The 20,378-nt window shown below is 38.0% G+C and overlaps 3 protein-coding genes across 4 annotated transcripts in view; 2 read left to right on the top strand and 1 right to left on the bottom strand.

Moving 5' to 3' along the window:
- LOC118733222 (activating signal cointegrator 1) overlaps positions 1 to 8,029 on the top strand; it is an 8,395-nt gene extending 366 nt beyond the window's left edge. Inside the window, exons 2-6 of one of the 2 annotated variants that reach the window (XM_036462536.1) lie at positions 5,970 to 6,037; positions 6,111 to 6,765; positions 6,841 to 7,319; positions 7,372 to 7,688; positions 7,743 to 8,029. In XM_036462536.1, the coding sequence (XP_036318429.1) occupies positions 5,970 to 6,037; positions 6,111 to 6,765; positions 6,841 to 7,319; positions 7,372 to 7,688; positions 7,743 to 7,813 (1,590 nt within the window). In that variant the 3' untranslated portion in view covers positions 7,814 to 8,029. Of the gene's footprint in view, positions 1 to 5,882; positions 6,038 to 6,110; positions 6,766 to 6,840; positions 7,320 to 7,371; positions 7,689 to 7,742 lie in introns of those variants that run through there. The other variant, XM_036462535.1, reaches the window with a different exon arrangement.
- Positions 8,030 to 8,043: 14 nt separating this feature from the next.
- Positions 8,044 to 10,034, bottom strand: LOC118733221. The gene is made up of 2 exons (XM_036462534.1): positions 9,553 to 10,034; positions 8,044 to 9,493 (listed from the first exon to the last, which is right to left on the bottom strand). The coding sequence occupies exons 1-2, from the start codon at positions 9,871 to 9,873 to the stop codon at positions 8,219 to 8,221; spliced, it is 1,596 nt and encodes a 531-aa protein (XP_036318427.1). The 5' UTR covers positions 9,874 to 10,034; the 3' UTR covers positions 8,044 to 8,218.
- A 1,296-nt stretch (positions 10,035 to 11,330) lies between these two features.
- LOC118733223 (mannosyl-oligosaccharide alpha-1,2-mannosidase IA) overlaps positions 11,331 to 20,378 on the top strand; it is a 273,219-nt gene continuing 264,171 nt past the window's right edge. Inside the window, exon 1 of the mRNA XM_036462544.1 lies at positions 11,331 to 13,224. Within this exon, the coding sequence (XP_036318437.1) occupies positions 12,631 to 13,224 (594 nt within the window). The 5' untranslated portion in view covers positions 11,331 to 12,630. The remainder of the gene's footprint in view (positions 13,225 to 20,378) is intronic.

The raw sequence follows: 20,378 nt of genomic DNA on the forward strand, positions 1-20,378 counted from the left end.
AACTTTACAGTGCACTTTATTTTGACTATAACTACGGATCAATCACTTTAATCATATTTTTAGCTAACTTAAAACAGTTAAATTAAATCAGGTTAGGGAACTTCCTATTCTTCTTAAACGGAATCGCTATATCTACAAATTATTTTATACTTTTTAGTTCTTTTTGTAATAAAAGCGTGTTTTTAGTTTTTTTAACTATAATATTATTTTCTACTTTTTAGTCTTTTGAAATCTTGCAGTTAATATTAAACTAAATTTGACTTAACAAACAAAATTTTCAATATATTTCAATTTAAATAGATAATACACCTATTCTGAATATAAACCAAATTTGAGCACAGATGCCGAATTTTTAATTATATAGACTCACGCGCCACATAACTGCCAAAATTTTTTGTGTAGTTATTTCTTTTCATGTAAGCAATATGCATTCTAAATGTGAACTTAATCGGATCATAAATACGGGTTTTCCAAATATCTCGACTCCTGCGCCACCTGTCGGCAAAATTTTTTGTGGATTTATTTATTTTCATATAAGTCATATATGTTCTAAATATGAACCACATCGGATCATAAATACGGGTTTTCCAAATATCTCGACTCCTGCGCCACCTATCGGCAAAATTTTTTTCGGATTAATTTCTTTTCATATACGTAATAAATGTTCTAAATACGAACCAAATCAGACCATAAATGCGGGTTTTACAAATATCTCGACTCCTGCGCCACCTAGCGGATTAAAACATCTTTTAAATTGTATTGTCCTCGAGTTCTGAGCTAAGTTTGAAGTTTCAAGTCTGTAGCTCATCGGGAAGTTTGTTAAATATTGACTGCAAAGTTCCAGGACATACATACATACATACATACATACATACATACAAGTGAAGTTAAATAAAAGCTTGTAAAAATCGACCGTGTAAAGGCAGCTTAAATAACGTTCAAATTAATCACCCCCTTTGAGATGGAAAATACCAATAACCATTTCATAATTTCGAAAATTATTCCATTTATATTTGTTCTTGCATTTTCCACACCACTTGTGAGGTATGCTTTTACGCGCGTTACCGATTTTTTTTTAATGTGCTCGGTTGCCCAGGAGGCCTATTTTCACCTTTACAACTTAACTTAAACAATTAAAACTAAAGCATGCAATATATAAAGAAAATTAAAAGTTGTCTTACATCTAGTAAACTTAAAAAATTGCACATTAAATTCATTTTTCATTATAAAATAAAATTAAATATCACAATTCAGTTTACAAAATGTGGTCTGTTTGCACCCACAGTAAGTTCCCATGAAGCCTAGCCTAAATTCAGAATTGAAAAAAAAAAACGAGCAAATGGGGTCGGAAACTACTAGCCCTAAAAGCACAATGTGGAAAATGTTTGAAGAGCTGCGAAATTGTATTGCAATAATAAAAATAACAGTGCATAAATTGGAAAAAATGGTTTTTGTTTTGCTTTATAATTTTTGGGAATATTGGTTCAGATGGAATTTTTTTATTTGTTTGGTTTTTCAGCTCGTTAATGATGCACCCAGGGTTGCATTTACTGTCTATGAAAATATTTCTTGAAGCGTTCCAAAATTAGCTCCGAGCAACTAAAAGTTGGTTAAGCTTAAATGAAATAGTTTTTTATTAAATATTTATTCCTGGTATTTAGTAAAAAACATCAATACTAATGTATGAAAAACAAAACATCAATGCTAATGTATGAAATGAAGTAAATAAAAATCTACGAATACATTCCATGAATATTTTGTCATAGAGCCATTATTAAATTTAGACATAACTTTGTCAGGCGTTGGTACCTACGTATATAGAATTAATGCGTTGGAGAGAGATAAATATACAAGTTCAACGCGCTAATTTAGGTATCCTTGTATGTATATACCTGTTACTCGTCTGGCATATACTCCAACTGCGAAAATAATGACAATTATAATTTATGTAGATCCCTGGATAAAAGATTGTCACAAGTTACTTTCGGTAACTCACGATTGAAGTTTGGAATGCAATTTCTCAGAAACACGACTACAGATTTTCTCCAAAGTGTCGGAGAATGCTATGTACTAGTTCATGAAATTCTTAAATTATCTTATTTTTTTTAGTTTAGTGTCAACCATTTATGAGTTTAATAAAATTTTGTCGTATACGACATTTGTCAAAAAATTTGCAGTCAGTTTTAGTGATATACGCCAAAATGTGATAACAATTTTTATAAATTAACCATACTTTTTACTAATCAGCCTACTCGTGAGTTTCGCCCGAACAAAATTTCGCCAACAATTTTTTCATCCACCTGTAGTGAACACACGCAAACGAAAAGTGACCCGGTTCTAGAAAATGAAACTCATGATAAAGCTGAATATGTCGGAAACTAAAGAAGAACAGATAACTCTATTTAAAAGATCTTGATTAGTTTAGTACGACAGCAATACGAACGCAATTTGTACCAAATAACCGAAAAAATTTTAGTCAATTAGTCGGAAACTAAAGAAGATATCCAAAAATCACAAATTGTCAAAATGACGCTTCCGGCAATTTTCCATCGAGGGGACGATATTTGAATAGCTTTTTATAGTTACCAATAGTCAGTACTAATTTGTACTGGAACCTGCAAACTTTTACTGGAAAAGTGTATGATAACCCAAAAATTTGCAAGAGAGCACTGAATCGAGAGCGTAACAACACGAGAGAGCTGCAAATTCTTGCTAGTGAAATTTTTACTAGCAGAAATTAGCTAGCAGAAGAAGAAGAAGAATAAATGTCAAAAGAATATATCGCTAGCTTAGAGTGAAAAGTTGCTAAGTCCACTTTTTATGAAAACGCATATTTTGATATAGGAGGCTTAAGAAATTGAGTACGCATCGTTTCGAAAATTATAAAGGTACTTGTTTTATTTTTTCCTCTTCATAAGCAATAAAAGGAAAATTTGCTAAGTCCAAAAGAATCACCACAAATCCGATAAGGCCAAAATAATACGACATCTTTTAATAAATATCGAATCCTTCTGATTCTTATGGAGTTTTGCTTTGCTTTAAACGCGCAAAATGTTTGATTCAAAGTCTTGAGAGATAGTTAAAGAAAATGGCTATAGGAAGATTTTTTCCTCTCCTGTAAAATTTTTAAAATGGGACTTAGCAACTTTTCTTTCTAAGCTAGCGATATAAAAAGTGGTGTTACTAGCTCAGTTGATTTTGTGTATGTGTTTCTCCGCACGGCTTCTGATATCAAATTGAAAAATTTTGTTTGAATTTCTACTCGCACTTACAGGTTTTGACAGTTTATGCCGCCAAAGCAAAAACAAAATACATGTAAATTTTTGTTTTTGTACTCCTGCAATCACCTTATATTGATTCGCCTTGGCACAAACAAAAGTAAAATGAGTGGAAACAAAAATATTAATGATGTACTGGACAGTGTTAGTGCTTGTGTGTAAAGCAAAGAGTTTAAAACTGATTTATAAATAGTAAAATGTTTACAGCAGATTGTCAAAGCAGTGCAACAACTGTTCACTTGCAAGTTATTGCTAGTTTTGTGTTCAATAAGTTCTTCTGCTAGTTTTCTCTTCTTCTCAATTTAACGCTCTATTTTGCTTTTACGCTCTCGCTGCAATGTTACTGTTACTATACAAACCTAATGTTACTCGCATATTTTCGAGCCTGTATGTACATTTTCGGGAAAAAGGTTAAAAAGTGTATATATCTGCTGAAAAGATATTTTCGCAGATTCACAATTTATTTAAAATAAATCTATTAGCCCAATCTCCAATTCCATGTGAATAAATCTCCCCAGTGCTTAAATAATTTTCACCACATTAAATAGCTGCACAACACCCTAATTGCCGAAAAAGCGTTGCTTGCAACACTAGTCCTTTATGGGGACCAAACTTGGCGAAAAAAAAAAAGCTAAGTTTGTTTACTGGATATACTGAGATCAGAACTAAAGTAAATTTGTTGCTCACTTGAAGTTGGTACATTTGCGCAGTGTGACCAGGTTTTCATTTTTGAGGCTAGATTTACCCTGGGCTTAATGAAGCAGTCACTATTCACTAAAAATGACTTCGTGGTGAACAAGACCAAAGAACGTAAATCTATAGATCTATAGATCTATATCTATAGATTTAGGTTCTTTGACAAGACGAATTTATAAAAGTGGTGTTATAAAATCACCTGTTTTTTCGCCTTACATGTATTTTGTTTTTGCTTTTACTGATTTGACATCACACCCGTCAAAAGCAAAAACAAAATACCTGTAAACTTTGGGGCGAATTGAGATTTGAGATATCACAACAAGGTGTATTTAATAAGGTGATGTTCGCCGTATATAAGTAACAAATTATATGCAGATATCCATACTGTCATTAGTATGAGTTAAAAGAAACACATCATTTTGACGTAATGCCCTCCGCGGCGAAAAACTCAGCTGTCGCCGCGGTACTTATTAATGTCAAAATGGTGTTTGTTGTAATATGAATTCGCCTTGTTTACAACAAACACATCATTTTGACATTGGGAAGTACCGCGGCGAAAATCTAAATTCGCCATCAACACCCCCTTGTATTAATTCGCCTTGATGGGTGTGCTTTCTAATCAGTAAAAGCAAAAAAAAAATTGTACATGTAAGGCCAAGGCGAATTTAATTGGTGTTACTGGCGAATTTAGATTACAACAACGACAATCATATGTATTTTGTATGGAGGGTGTTATGTCCAATCTCAATTCGCTCCAAAGTTTACATGTATTTTGTTTTTGCTTTTGATGGGGGTGCTGTCAAATCAGTAAAAGCAAAAACAAAATACATGCAAGGCGAATAAATCAGCTGACTTTACAACACCACCTTGTATGAATTCGCCTTGCCTTATATCACACGCAACACCAAGGCGAATTTATACAAGGTGGTGTTACTGGCGAATTTAGATTACAACAACGACAACCATATGTATTTTGTATGGAGGGTGTTATGTCAAATCTCAATGCCTTGCCTTACCGCAGAACTCCACAGGCGAACAGCGATGGCCTACCAACTGTCATTTTGACGAGCAATGTGATTGCAAGTTTTTGTGTGTGGGCACTTTGATGTCTTGAAATAAGCATTTGCCGCATGACGCCACCAGACAACATTCTCTCAATTTCGGTGTTTAAAAACATTTAAATCTTTAAAAAACTAGCTAAATAATTTCCTAAAACGTAATCATAAATTATCCAATACGGAACAGATTTTTATTTTGATTTAATATCAAAATTTCATCGATGTTACCACCAGCACGCTTTCTTTCAAATGAAAATATGGCTGTCAAACTATCGAATTGCCTGCAATAGATGTCAAGCAATAAGCGCTGACATATATTGCAGCACATAAGAAATAGGCGGTCTCCATTGGAAATATATTTTATGACATGGTTATCACGACATCAGTGTTTTCCTGTGGAGACAGGGCCTTATATCACACGAACACAAAATCAAGGCGAATTTATACAATATGGTGTTACTGGCGAATTGAGATCGCAACAACGACAACCATATGTATTTTGTATGGACGGAGTTAAGTCAAATCTCAATTCGCTCCAAAGTTTACATGGCCATTTCTAATTAAGGGTTTTTGCCAATTTCAAGGCGAATTTATACAAAGTGGTGTTGATGGCGAATTTAGATTTTCGCCGCGGTACTCAATGTCAAAATGATGTATTTGTTGTGAAATGAATTCGCCCTGTTTACACAAACACATCATTTTGACATTAGGAAGTACCGCGGCGAAAATCTAAATTCGCCATCAACACCTCCAAGGCGAATTTATATATTAATTCGCCTTGAACACCACCTTGTATAAATTCGCCTTGGTTTTGACATTAGGAAGTACCGCAGCGAAAATCTAAATTCGCCATCAACACCACCTTGTATAAATTCGCATTGGCCAATTCAGCGCAAAATTTCTTTGTTTGATAAAAAGTTACGAAAATTAATTAGAAATGGAAAAATGGATACGTGAGCGATTGAAAAATTGTCTGGACTTTGAAGTGCCAGATGATATGATCAAGTAAGTGTGAACTTTAAAAAATGGGTACCTATCATAACTGCAAAATTTCTAAATTCCCCTCCAAACTTTCCAGGTACATAATGTCTTTGAAGTCTTCGTCGGAATTTGACGAATATTTCGAAACTTTGCTCAATCCTGAATGCGAGGATCATCGTTCATTCTTAACTGACTGCAAGCAACGTTTGTTTAGTAAACCATTGCCCAATAAACGTTCGCCAAAGACAAATCCACAACAGCAAAAAACTGGATATGTAAAACAAAATCCCGTGCCATTAGATGGCAAGTTCGGCAAGCAACTTACCCAACCACCACAACAGCAGCCGCAACAACAGCAGGGTGCTAAAAAAAAGTCCAAGTACGTTAATTTGTACACAAGTGACGGTAGTGTTAGTGGAGAAGTGATAATGCTGAAAGGTCGCCGTCTCTGCGATTGCCAAGCATCACAACACAAACTCATTAATAACTGTCTTAGTTGTGGACGCATTGTCTGCGAGCAGGAAGGTAGTGGACCGTGTCTCTTTTGTGGGGAGATTGTTTGCACCAACGAGGAAATGCAACTGATGAAAAGCGATCCAAAAAAAGGCCAAAATCTTTTGAAATCGTTGAAGGAAAAAGGGGGTGGTGAATCATTGAAAAAGGCACTAGAGCAGCGTGATCGTCTGTTGGAGTATGATCGTAATAGCGAGAAACGCACAACGGTTATTGATGATGAGCTTGACTATTTCGAGGTTAGTGCTGGAAAGGGTTTTTCAATCTTTGTCTAATGAGATGTGCATATATTATAACTCTCATCGATTTACCAGGAAAATTCAGTTTGGCTCTCGGATGCAGAACGGGCCAAATTCGAACGTCTTAAGCAGGAAATGCATGAGAAGAAACATGAAAGTCGAGCCAAACGAAAAATTAAGGTTGATTTTGCCGGTCGCGAAATGGAAGATGATCTTACAATTACCGCAGATTTTGAAAATCGGGTACTAAAGGAAATAGCTGAAGTAAAAGCTGCTTCTGGAGAGAAATATAATTGGTCAAATCGTAAAAACTCGCAAAAAATTACACCGAATACATGTGGCACAGACCCAAACATGGATGATGAACTTCGTCCAGTTTACAAACTCACTTCAGAAGGTAAGGCCCTAGCAGCCAACGGAGGCGCCAATCAAGGATTTGCAGATCGCTCCTATAACCGTGTGCAAGATAAAGAGCTGTTAGAAATGCAAGACATGCGTCATTGCATCTCAATGCATCAGCCATGGGCTTCATTCCTTGTGGAGGGTATAAAAAAGTACGTAAGGCATTTAATACAATACAATTCGATATAAATAAAACCTTTGTAGGCACGAAGGCCGTGTTTGGTACAGTGAGCACCGTGGTCGATTATGGATTGCCTCTACCGTTAAAGATCCACATCCTGAAGAAATTGAGGAACTCAAAAATTTCTACAAGAATCACTACAATGATTCTAACATAAAATTTCCGGAGCACTATCCAACAGGTTGTTTGTTGGGTTGCGTACGCGTAGACGATTGCCTTGCGCAAGAAGAGTACCGTGAAATATACCCTGACGGCGAATCAGACAGCCCATACGTATTTGTTTGCTCTAATCCTGAACAGCTGCCTGTGGTTTTCCCTATTAAGGGACAACATAAAATATGTAAGCTATTCTCAAAAACAATAAATATACATATCTACATAATAATAATTTCAGACCAAATTGATCCTAAGATACATAACGCTGCTTGCAAAACCTTATTACGCCTAAAAAGCACAAAAGGCTAAATATACATTCATAGATACGTATAAAATTTGGCCAAGATGTATGCATCCTTAGATCGTAAAAATAATCAAAAAATACCCCATGCTTTAAAAACATATTTAGCGCTAAACATGTGTTTACGATGTGTACTTTTTTAATAAAACTGGTCAATAAATTGATTTTTCTAAAGCAGCCATGATCAACGCTGAGCATGCTTTTTCTGAAGCTTAACGAAAAAATTTTCGTGTTAAAATCAGCTGGATTTTATTTATTATTAGTATCCAATGTTAGTTACATACATATATGTACATATATAAGTTTAAAATTGAATATTAGGATAAACATTTATGCTTTAATTCACAATAAGTAAAATTTACTTAAAATACGTTAATGCGTTTTTATGAAATTGATGGCGTATAAGTGCAAATTTATCTTATCTCGTATGTTTTTAAAACATTGAGAAACTCCTTCATGTCAAGTTTTGTTAATTTCTGTAATTCTTCAGCCGCCTCATCTCCACTTATAATTTCCGTTTCAGGTGTATCTAGATTGCCCATACATAATCCCAGCAAATCATCCCAATAGAAAAATGTATCGCATACCAACAGCTGGGTATTGCGTACCATAACCTTTAATGAAGCATTCCTGCGCAACATTTCACGGCGCAAAACCAAAAGCTTTTCCTTTCTTTTTAGTGAGATTTGGGACATCTGCGACTCAATAAAAATACCAGTATTTTTTAAACAAGCGCTCTTCCTAAATATTGCATTTACATCGACTTCGTGCACAACTTCAACAAGCAGGATCTGCCTGTCGTGGTGTATCCTGTTTCTATTTCCTATAACACAAACGCTTTCCAACTGCACATTTGGCATGTTGAAACGTTCCCTAAATAACTGTTCGACAGCTTGCTGTGGCTGTTGATTAGGTGCTACTGGTATATTGTTTATAATTAATTTACGCCTGCGTACGACTTTCTCAAGTGTATGCAGTTCCCGTTGCAGAATTCGCTTGCTTTGTTCAGAGTGTTCTAGACGTTCTCGCATAAGTTGGAGTTCTCTTTGTATAGTTTTATATTTATCTTGATCTCCTCCTTCATCTTCATTGTCCTCTGTTACTGCAGTAGAACAAGGAGTACTTTGACGCGATCGTACTTGGTTGATAATATTTTTAGTCACCTCGCTGAGCTCCGACTTCGTGGCGAATGACTTGAGTTTCTCATCGAACATTCTGCTCATTGCTTGTAAAGTTTTACTTGATAAATTAACTTCTGCTTGAGCACTATCATGTACATAATTTTTATTGACCTGGGAATCAACTGAATTTTCGGTGGTATCGATTAAATCGGTGTTGGAGTTTGGTTGCGAATTTTCGGTGGTTTCAGAGTTTTGTTCATTTTCAGTGGCGTCAGCTCCTGTAACATTGGTGCTTGATGGTGTGCTTTCTTGGAATGCACTTGCATTTATAAAGTTTTGTTCATCAGCCCCAGCCTGTGGCTTGTTTGCAAGTAAGTTCATATTCATTTGTCCAAATCCATGTTGTCTTAGAAGTTTGTACTGCTCATACATTTTGTGTACCTCTGGATGTGAACGTTTCATGTGCTTAATGAAATTCGACGATACATTTTTATGGCCACGTAGCATAACCTGACAGGAAACGCAACGTGCAACGAATATATCACCATTTTCGTTATTGCTTTCGGGCTAGAAATACAAATTTTAGAATAGGATTTTAAATGAAATGATACTAGTGAAAAATCTACCAGCTCGAAGAAAGGCGGGGAAAATAGTACAGCGCTTTCCCCACGACGACAACGTTTGGCTGGTTTGATGTCTTGTTGACCAACAGGAGCATTTTGCGTCTGAGAATAGAACGTCTGTTGCGATGGTGCTAAAAATCCAGAATTTTGCGCTTTTGATTGCTCACACCTATTGTCCTGATAATAAGGGCCAGTACCACCCTCCCATTGGTTCACTTCTCCCAACTCGTTGAAATGTCGCTTTTGTCCCGGTGCTGTAGGCACTATGCTTGACTGTCCTATAAACATATCCTCACAATTTTCATATTTAATTGTGGGTTCCATTTCTAAGCGAGTAGCAAAAACTGAACTTATGTATGGCTACAAATACTTTAATTCGACGAGAATTTTATCTTATCGATTTTGTAAAACACTAGAAAACAATTATTTCGGTTTTAGCAATGGCGTTTGCGGAGTTGCCAGATGCTTACATAACAGCTTGTGAAGGAAAATTATAACAATAGTTAATTTGTTTTTTCCTAGTATTTGCGCTTTTGACTGCCTACCTATAACTTAAGGAAAAAATTACACATTCCTATAAATAAGTAGATAAATACTGCAAAGCTACTTTCTTTGCCTTTTATGAACCAAATACATAGCATAAGCGGTTTGTCAAACATGACAAAATTTCCCTTTAGCTCAAGCCTGTTATGGGGTGTACGGGAGGAGCTTAAAGGTTTGACAAGCCGTTTGAGGAAAATCTGAACAAAAATCAGAATTTCTTAATTTTCCGGCTTCTAATAAGGCGAATTTGTACAAGGTAAAATTATGTGCACATTGAGAATCAGTACAAAACAAAATTACAACAAACATAATTTTGACAAACAGTACACATTCACCTTGAAATCAGCAACTCCGGTAACACCACCTTATAAGAATTCGCCTTGCCCTCCAAGTTATAATTTGATCAAACCGCTTGTGTCAACGCGAATTTATACAAGGTGGTGTTCAGTGGTGTTGATGGCGAATTTAGATTTTCGCCGAGGTACGTCTTAATGTCAAAATGATGTGTTTGTTGTAAAATGAATTCGCTTTGTTTACAACAAACACATCCTTTTGACATTCAGTAGTACCACGGTCAAAATTTAATTCGCCATCAACACCACCTTGTATAAATTCGCCTTGGCTTGTGTTGTGTATGGCAAAATCGAATTATATACATCAATAACTTCACCGCTAAACGACATAGGAGAGAAAAATGGAAAGATACCATTTAAATTAAGAACCGGAGAAAACCGAAACTCGCCGCTTGAAAGAGTCGTATTTGAACGTTGTATGGCGAAATAGGAAAAGCCGGTTTGGTATTCGCCAAATTGGGCAATTGGCCTGCCACTCTGGAAAAGAGCGGATGAGCCCAAGCAACGAATGTTGACAACAGTCGCTGCTTGAGCTGTAGCTCGTTTCTGTAACAATTCTCTACCAAGGCGAATTGAGATATGAATTCGCCGCCCTATTCTCTACTGCTAATTAGTAGGTGAGAGTGACATATTTTCTCTACCAGTAGAGAAATAATCGTTAGAGAAAAGTTACAGAAACGGGCTACTGATCTGTTTTTTTGCCAGACTGCCAGGCCACTTGCTCCCTTTGGTGAATACCACTAATATATTTCACAAGATACTTGTGTGGTGTATTTCGCCCTTTACATAATTTGTTAGAGGAATTTTTTTTTCCGTAAAAATTCCCTTTTGTGAAAATGCAACGCTGCATCGTAAGATAAAGAATAACAAAAAAGGGAAGTAAATGGTAAACGATAAATTAAAAGAAAACAAGTATACAACATAAAAAAGTCACGAAAGTTATCGCAGCATCTTATATCTAATTCGGAAATCTTGAAATTCCTTGAAGATTTCTTGACAAAAAGGTGGGCTTTCAGTGAAAATTACTATAATGAAGCAGAAACCGGAAAATTCGATTATCCTGCGGTAAGAAAACACCTCCAGACGTTAATAGTGTAGTACCCAAATGAAGTGGCCGGAAAGCAACTCAAAATAAAAATCGTCTGCCTGAAAGCGAAGCCCATTAATATGGTATTTTGAAGTGAAAGTACTATCACTTATTCCAGATGCAAATGTATGCAAATAGATAAAATAACCTTAGTGTTTTGTGAAATCTCAGAAAATTAAACAGTGCGAAAAATAGCACAAATACGAGTGAAAGCAAAAAGCTTTCGTTAGTGTCGAAAAAAACAAAAATTTGGTATGCATGCAATAAAAGAATCATTCAAATGCATTAAACATATACGTTTGAATGTTAATTAGCGAAGAAAAGAAAAAAAATCGAAATATTCCAAGCTAATCGCCGCATTTGTATTATTGCTGCTATATATTTGCTCTCCCATCCAGCCAATTGGCGTTTCCACAATTATTGGCGCTCTTCCCCATATTCGCGTTGGCCCCACTGCACCAAATATCGGCGCTTGGAGCTCTCTGACATTTTTTGGGGCTGTCACATTGACAGTCGCGCGTTGTAGGTGATTGCTTGTGCATTTGGGGATACGCTTTTCGCCATCGTCATTTTCACTGTACTCGGAGTGTTGTGCTTTTCGTGTATCAATTGCACATAAAAATATTGAAATTCTCAAGTTACCGACGATTCTATTTAAAAAGTGTTTAATTTGCGAATATCACCGAAAGTAATTCCAACCAGCTGAAGTTTGGTGCCGATAGCGACTGTGGGAGTAAAAAAAAAAGTTAAAAATTGGTATAGTGGGAGGCAGAGAGTACAAAGTGAAAGTGTTTTTTTTATGTATTGTGTGCAAAAATCTAGCTTATACAAAAGCTTAAAATTAAAAAAAAAAACAAATGTGTAACTATAAAATTGTTCATTAAATGTGTAACCCCGCGGTCCACTAAGACCTTAGCCTTCCTGCCAATTTCTTTTGTTGTGATTCCTTGTGGGTTGTGCAATATCCCTATCTCCCCCTTAAACGGTACTTAATTTTTCACCCATTCGAGAACATAGTGTCGTGTTGGTTCCCAAAGGAGAAACAAATCAAGAGTTCATTATAGTCTAATCACCTTCGGAAAGAACAAATAACTCGCCATGTATCGCATTGGACCAATTAACCGTAAATCGAATTTTCACTTTCGCGAAAAATGCCTTATAGGCATGGTATTAGCCACGTTATGTCTGCTTTGTTTTGGTGGCATATTTCTGCTACCCGACAATTTTGGAGGCGAACGCGTGCTGCGTGTATACAAGCAATTCCAAAAAGCCGGACCGGAAATGTTCATACCTGCACCGCCATTAGCTGGGCACGGGCCTAAAGATTCAGACCCACACTTTATTGGTGACCGTCAGAAATTGCAGGCAAAAATTAAAGAAGAATTAGGTGAAATTATGGATAAGCCATTGCTGCAACAACGGCAAGCAGATGCTGGCTATGATGGCGAAGAGTTAGGTGGAGCTGATGATGGTCAACAACAACAACAGGGCGTGGCGCCACCGTTGAACGGGGAGGGACCACCCGACACGGTCGGGCCTGCCGGCAAAGCACGTATCAGCAATGACGATAATGCAGCACGCATGGATAATAATAACTTGCCAGTGGGAAAAGTCGGCAACATACAATTCAGTCAAAATGGAAATGCTGATCCAGATCCAGCTGTTGAGGAAAAGCGGCAGAAAGTTAAAGAGGTGAGTACAAAAATGTGTACATAAACAATTTTTCTGAAGTCCATATCTACACACTTATGCATCAATGCATACGACTACATCGTGTTTAGCTGTAAATGAAGCTCTTATCAATGATTGCGGCAATTAAGAGTAGTGGATTGCTTCAAGCTTCTGATAACCGTCGACCTTGTGTACATACATATGTAATGCATGGTTAAATATGGTTGCAGAGTATATAGTATATGAATGACTATTGGCTTAATGTTAAAATTAGCTTGTAAAGGGCGGCCGGCCAAGAACCTACCTTAGAAGCCATAAACCATCCTTCCCAGTACATTTTTACTATGCCTTTATAGGTCGTTTATCGATTCGAAAACGACTGATCCGATTGAGTTCAAACTTCGCTCCGGCTACTGCAGCAGGTTAAACTCCTACCTGAGTAGATTGAATGAGGATGTGCCGAATGAGTGTCCGGCATGCGGAGAGACCCCACATGACTCGAAACATCTCTTCGCATGCCCGGAAAACCCGACAACCCTAACGGCCTTGTCCCTGTGGACCAACCCCACAGAAGCTGCACGCTTCCTAGGGTTGCCGTTAGTGGAACTTGACGACAACGACTGAGATACCAACCGTCCTGGGCGGGGTTGTTGTAGCCGCTACAACAACAACATTGAGTTCAAATACATAGGATGCGTTTGTACTAGTGCTTATTGTGCATAGTAGAGGTTTAATCCCTGAGCCACGCCGCCGCCGCCTTTTTTTGTCATTCCTCACCCACCGCCGCCGAGTTACGAAAATATCGGCGCGCTGGCACCTGAGGATTTTTGTACAACATTTTCATGATGAATGCACACTAAAACACATCGTTTGAAGGAACTACTAGGAATGGGATCTCCTTTATTTTTCCAAAAAAGCGTAACTCAGAAAAAAAACACGTTTTTTGGTCAAAAGCGTGTATTACAGATAAATTAGAGCCGAAAACTGGTACTTACATCTAACAATTTTACGCCGAAGTAGTAAATTTGAATTATTTTGATTTTCTTGAGAGTTGAATATTTTTTAAACATATTTTTTAATAAAAAGCAAAGCCATTTTTTTTTTATAAATTTTACATTCATAAGTTTTTTTTTATTCTAGGGTCCCACAGACTTATACAAGGAAGGTTTAACTCCATCGCGTGCAATGTTTTCCACACAGGGTTAAAGTTTCCCATTTTTTGGCGATAATTAGTACTATTTTTCATTACATTTGGTTATCCTTAGAAAAATTTGCCGCTTAATATTTTTAGTATTTTTTTTTTAAACCAAAAGCCATTTTTTAACTAGTGGGCCGAAAAGGCCCGTTGGGAGTTGATTGGTAAAACTGTTGGAAAAAAGTAGACAACTCTTGTTTTAAATCTACAACTCACAAAAAACCGTAAGAACTTTATAATTTAACATAATGGTAGATAAGAATATTACGAAAATTTCATTCCCACGACAGCCGGTTTTACGTACCGGAACAACTTGGGTTTTGCCCGACCCAGGCCTGTTGTTTCGCCGATATAATCCAGTTTGGTCGGTGAAATATCTCAAACTTTGTTCGTCCATAGGGCTACACCTGCTACATACTCTTCTGCTCAGGGGTGGCATCGACTCAAACCCTGCGCCAGAAACTTACACCTGCTGCGTGTGCCAGAGACGACTACTCCACAACTCCTCAATCTAGTGCAATGCTTGCAATGGGTGCAGTCACCTCAGAGTTTGCTCAGGCCTACGGACTCACCTGCTGTGGACAACGTCATTTGTGGCCCCCTGCTGCTAAAACAGAGCAGTCTCCACGGCACATCCCTATCCGCCTGAGCAGCTCAACACAAACACCACATTCACGCCAGACACAACAGACACAACCACACCACCACCCACACGCGGCCGTCAACAACTCGTGGTTCCTCCAACAATCTGCACGGTGTATCAAACCAGGATATTCCGTAATGTGGCATCAGTCACGTGCGACACATGCCTTGGCGGTGGCACTTGAGGTCATGTTCAGGTCAAGCTCCAATTGCTACACCACCCTCTACCACCACAGTGCGGTACTTCCCACAGCCGCGCACACAGTCTATGGCGGTCAGGCAACACACACATAACAATAAATATCCCTAGGCAAACGAAGATCCTACAATTCAACTGTAACACTACAGAGCAATATCGAGGAGATAACCGTCTTATGGGCCGGCATGGAATATTGATAGCTGCGGTCAAAGAGACGAAGTTGCACAGCAATTCAATATTGTGGAACGTCGTCAACCTTCGTCAGGCCGACTGCGGAAATCCCCTCAATAGGGATCTCAATAAGAAATTGGAAGACCTTCACCTCTGGTGTGAGTCAGCTTTGGTCAAAGCCTTATTTTGGACGTATGCTGGCGAAGCTCAACCACACAAGTGAGAAACGTGAATGACTTCAGACTACAACATCAAACAACAACGGTCGCACAAAAGACGTTATTTTATAAGGGATTAAGTTGTATTTAATTAATTAAATGCAAATATAAAAAATTAAAGCAAGTCACGTATTTATGAAGAAGTATCTCGAATATATTAGAGAACAAAATTAATTTAGTACATGCGCACTTAATCAAAAACATTTTAAGCTATGGTAATATATTATTACTGAAATAAATAAACAAAACCGTGAGGTCACTGTCCAATTCGACAAAGCGCGAAATATCCTCCTGCGGATCAGGAGCGATGCGCGAGCTATTTTAGCCGGTACTACATCCTCCGACGGGCAAATCCAAACGTTGGCACAAACTGCCAACAAGTGTGCCTCTTGTTTTCACTTGCGGTGAAGTTCAGGTAGCCATCGGGAAGGCGAAAGCCTTCAAAGCCATGGGACCCGACGGAATATGCATGTTGATGCTGAAAAATTTGGGTCCTGCGGCAGTAGAATATTTAGCAAGGTTCACAACCTATCAATTGCCATTCTTGTCATTCCAGACATCTGGATGATGGGCGAGTTTTCCCACTGCTCAAACCGGGAAAACCAGCCAACAGTGGATAGTCTTATCGCCCCATAACCCTCCTTTCCCCGGTAGCGAAGACGATAGAGGCCTACTCCCGTATTTTGCGAACCATCTGACCCCTGCGAATCATCAGCATGGTTTCCGTAAAGTGCACAGCACAACAACAGCACCTAACGCCATAAACACTCTGATAACACGTAGCCTAAACCACAACCGCCCCTGTGAGAGAACTATTCTAGTAGCGTTGGATCCGACAAAGGCGTTAATACCGTCTCCCCCACAGAGACTCAAACGATGCTCGGCGAATTATTTGAGTGGAGGATACTCGTCAGTAATGTTGAGGGACAAATTGAGCGAACCCAGAAAAATAAAACAGGGAATTCCCCAAGGTGGTGTCCTTTCCCTTAAGCTGACGATTGCTAGATAATAGCGTCTGGGAATGGAATTGATGACTTGTGCTCAAAAATAAACGGTTACCTCTCCGAGCTTTCTCGCTTCTTCAGTGCTAGGACCCTGACCCTCTCCCCTACAAAATCCTTAGCTACCCTGTTCACCACCTGGACTGCAGCTGGGTATTCACGTTGGTGACATACCAATTCCGACGGTGAATAACCCGGAAATCCTCGGAGTAATCTTCGACGTTCTGGTCTCCTTTTCGGCGCATACAGCCGCAATTGTCAACAGAGTACAGAGCCGCAACAAGGTCCACAAGTCGCTGGCCGGCAGCACCTGGGGCAAAGATAAAGAAACGTTGTTTGCAACATACAAGGCAATTGGCCGGCCGGTCCTAAATTATGCAGCGCCTGTGTTGTCGCCGGGGACTAACAGGAAGCAGTGGACAAAGCTACAGACTTGCCAGAACACGGCACTTCGGACCGCGACTGGATGCGTTCTGACATGGCTACAGCATCGTCTACACAACGAGGCTCAGATGCTCCCCACCAAGGAGCATAACACAATGCTGTGTAAGCACTTCCTAGGGGGGCGTCACAAACGCGTCAGGAGGCGTCTATACGAACTGACGGACGAAGTCCAGAGGTTCATAAAACAATCTCTGCACCCTACTGCATACCGACCGGCCCTAAACGGCATTCACAGGGAGTCGGTCTCGACTTACATCGACTCCCGACCTATGAATGCCGTTTTGGGATCACAACCACCCGTCGCGGACTGCACAGAGCTTTGACTGCTCAACTTCGGTATGGATACCACAGTAGAGTAAGCTCCCACCTGAACAGAATAAACGAAGATGTGCCCAACGAGTGTCCAGCATGCGGAGAGTCACCTCATGACGAAACGACACATCCTCGCACGCCCCCAATACCCCACTCAACTAACGCCTTTGTGCCTATGGCGTTCTTCAATCAAATTCTGAAATAGGGAATTTTTCAATCAAATTCTGAAGTAAGGCGTTCTTCAACCATTTTATGAGGTTGGGTGTTTTCCAACCGGCTGCCGCGATAGGTCGCTCTTCCACTCAGCCATCGATTTAAAATTTTTTTTTTAATAAAAATTCTTATCTTCAATCGCTAAAATGGAGCAACCAAAAACGACTCTGTTTGAAAAAATCGTGCTAATTTTTCTTAGTGTACTAGCCGAAAAGTAATTTTTTTCCGATTTTTTTAGTAGATGCAACAAACCGCAGCTTAAGAGCTGCATTCGTTTTTTTACAAATTCACTTCAAAGAAACGTACTTAACTTCAAAGTCGTATCTCCCGAAAACTAATTTTCGGACCATTCCTATGTAGTTCACTTTTAACCTTCTCTTTAATAACTGAACTTGCATTACAAAAAAAAAAGAAACAAGTACAAACTAAACAGAAATTTATACATATAATTTTTTTTTTGCTTTGCCCTAATTTGGTACACAGAATCAACAAATTTATCGGTGTTGAAAATAACAGCTGCCATTAATAAGTAAAGATGTTATCGCCGTCTAGATACAGCTTCATTCTAGAAAAAAATTTGCATATGATTTTATAACGGGGTGCCTGCAACTGATACCGTTTGTTTCATAGAGTACTCCCCTTATTTTTTATAACCAATATTCGCGGATTGTGTTGTCTTTTTTCTTCATAATTAAATGCTTCTGAGCTCCTTTGCATTTGGTTAAATTTTTTGCTGTTGCTGGGCATAGTTTTTTTTGCCGGCTGACCACTAGTGTTTATTCGGCTGGTGCGCCAGACCTTCTTATTTACACACTACTGACCCACTTGATGATGTGCCGTCTCAGCGCTAAACCAATCTCGACTTGCTTGCGCTGTTTTCATTACTAATTGCTTTTTAATTTTTTTGTTGTTGTTACATTCTCAGTTATTTTTTTAGTTGGCATCGTTTGGCTTGCGCGTAAGAATTAATGACACACTCTCAGAAATTTACTTGTGTTTTTGCACATTGAGAATAACGCGAACATAAAAGAGTGCGGCTGGATAGTCAAATCTACTTACTATATGAACACACAAATGTACATATGTGAGTTAAACTGTGCATATTTAATGATCTGCCTCTTTGGATGAGTCGTCCATGTGGTTGAACCTGAAATCGAGCCGTTTCGTGTGTTTTATATACTTTGTTTTTCAAATCAACTCGTCTTTTGCATGCGCAGAGGAATTGTATGTCTGTGGGTGATCTCGCAGTCAAACAAGTATTTTTTATACCCAAGCGCACTTGTGCACAAGGGTATTATAACTTTGTTCACATAGCGGTTGTCTGTAACAGCCAAAACGAATCGAGATAGATAGATATACATATACAAATGTAACATAAATGATCAGAATGATTAAAGAAATCGTTTAAGCGGTGACTGTCTGTCTGTCCGTCCGTCTGTGCACACGATAACTCGAGTAAAAATTGAGATATCTTAACGAAACGTGGTATGTGTACTTCTGGGCAAAATCGGACAATAATAAATATGAAAACTGCGATATTCTAGTAACTACTGAAGCTTATTCACTCAAAATTTATATCTAAAATGATATTTGGGCGGAAAATTTTTGGAAAATGACAATAACCATGCCCAGATCCCATATAACGATAAATCAGAAAATACTGAAGGTAATTTATTAAAAAAATACTGCTTACCACGGCAGTTTTCGGAAAGGTGAAAAACTGTATGGAATACTTGCGCCGGGTATTTAATGTTCAGCTCGCCCGAACTTAGAGACTTTTTTACTTATTTTATTATGTGTTCACTTTTGCTTCGGCTTTTGTGTTTTGCGCAGGCATTGCGCATTTTTTTTGTTGCTCGTATTTCTAGGGAAATTTATTTATACATACATATGTACATATGTATGTAAGTATATACGTATGTATCAACAACTTGGGCTTTGCTTGATTTCCGCTTTTAAATTTCATCATAGAAAATTGATTTTAAACTATTTGTTGCTTTCACATTTTGTTTTATTATTTTCTCAACAAAAAATAGCTTATATACTTCTTTGTTGTCATACTTCTTTAATGCATTTTGTTAAAAAAGTGAAAATAAAATTTAAGAAACTTAAGTATGAGGGCAGTTTGATAAATCTGTTTTAAATTCAACACTGATGCTGTCAACGGGCATCTATTAGTCAACTACTTATCATAAAATTACGAGCACGAGTTAATTTTATGCGCATTCATAACTTCGATTCGTTCTTCGGCGACTTATCGGTTTTGAAATCTGAAGAAATATGTAGCTCACCATCAAGAGATTTGGGTAATTACTGAGGCAACGCCTATTTTGAGAATCTTGCTAAAGGCATACAAAAGTTGGAAATGCTTTGGACTAAATGTACCGACAAACTTATTTATGTTGCAAACTAAAATGCTTCTTTTTTGACGAAGAAATATACTTTATTCAAACAGTCACTGACTTGTCGAATTGCTTTCGTATTATTTGCCAAAAAACAATAGAAATTTTCGCTGCGGTTGCGGAGGTTATCTCCACATTCGCTACACTCTTGCTTCACACAAATACGCTATTCACAAAATTACTTTCTTTAATTTTCGATTTTGTCTTGCTATGTTTTTTTTTTTGCTTCCGTTAGTTTCTACGGCTGTTTCACCAACAGTTTCGTAAATTCTGCAATTTTTTAATAATAACACTGGTAAATAAAATTTTGCGGCAGAGCATTTCGCTGGCTGAGTGCAAGATCGGACCTATCTCGGCAGCCAGTTCGAAAAGGTCCTA

The sequence above is a fragment of the Rhagoletis pomonella genome, unplaced genomic scaffold (assembly GCF_013731165.1).
Source record: "Rhagoletis pomonella isolate Grant_MI unplaced genomic scaffold, Rhpom_1.0 Rhpom_scaffold_00002, whole genome shotgun sequence".
NCBI classification, from domain to species: domain Eukaryota; kingdom Metazoa; phylum Arthropoda; class Insecta; order Diptera; family Tephritidae; genus Rhagoletis; species Rhagoletis pomonella.

Excerpts from the sequence above, each read along its gene's own strand:
- LOC118733221 (XM_036462534.1), bottom strand. The coding sequence starts at position 9,873 with ATGGAACCCACAATTAAATATGAAAATTGTGAGGATATGTTTATAGGA. Across the intron at positions 9,494-9,552 it reads CCCCGCCTTTCTTCGAGCTG|CCCGAAAGCAATAACGAAAA; the intron begins GTAGATTTTTCA and ends TTGTATTTCTAG.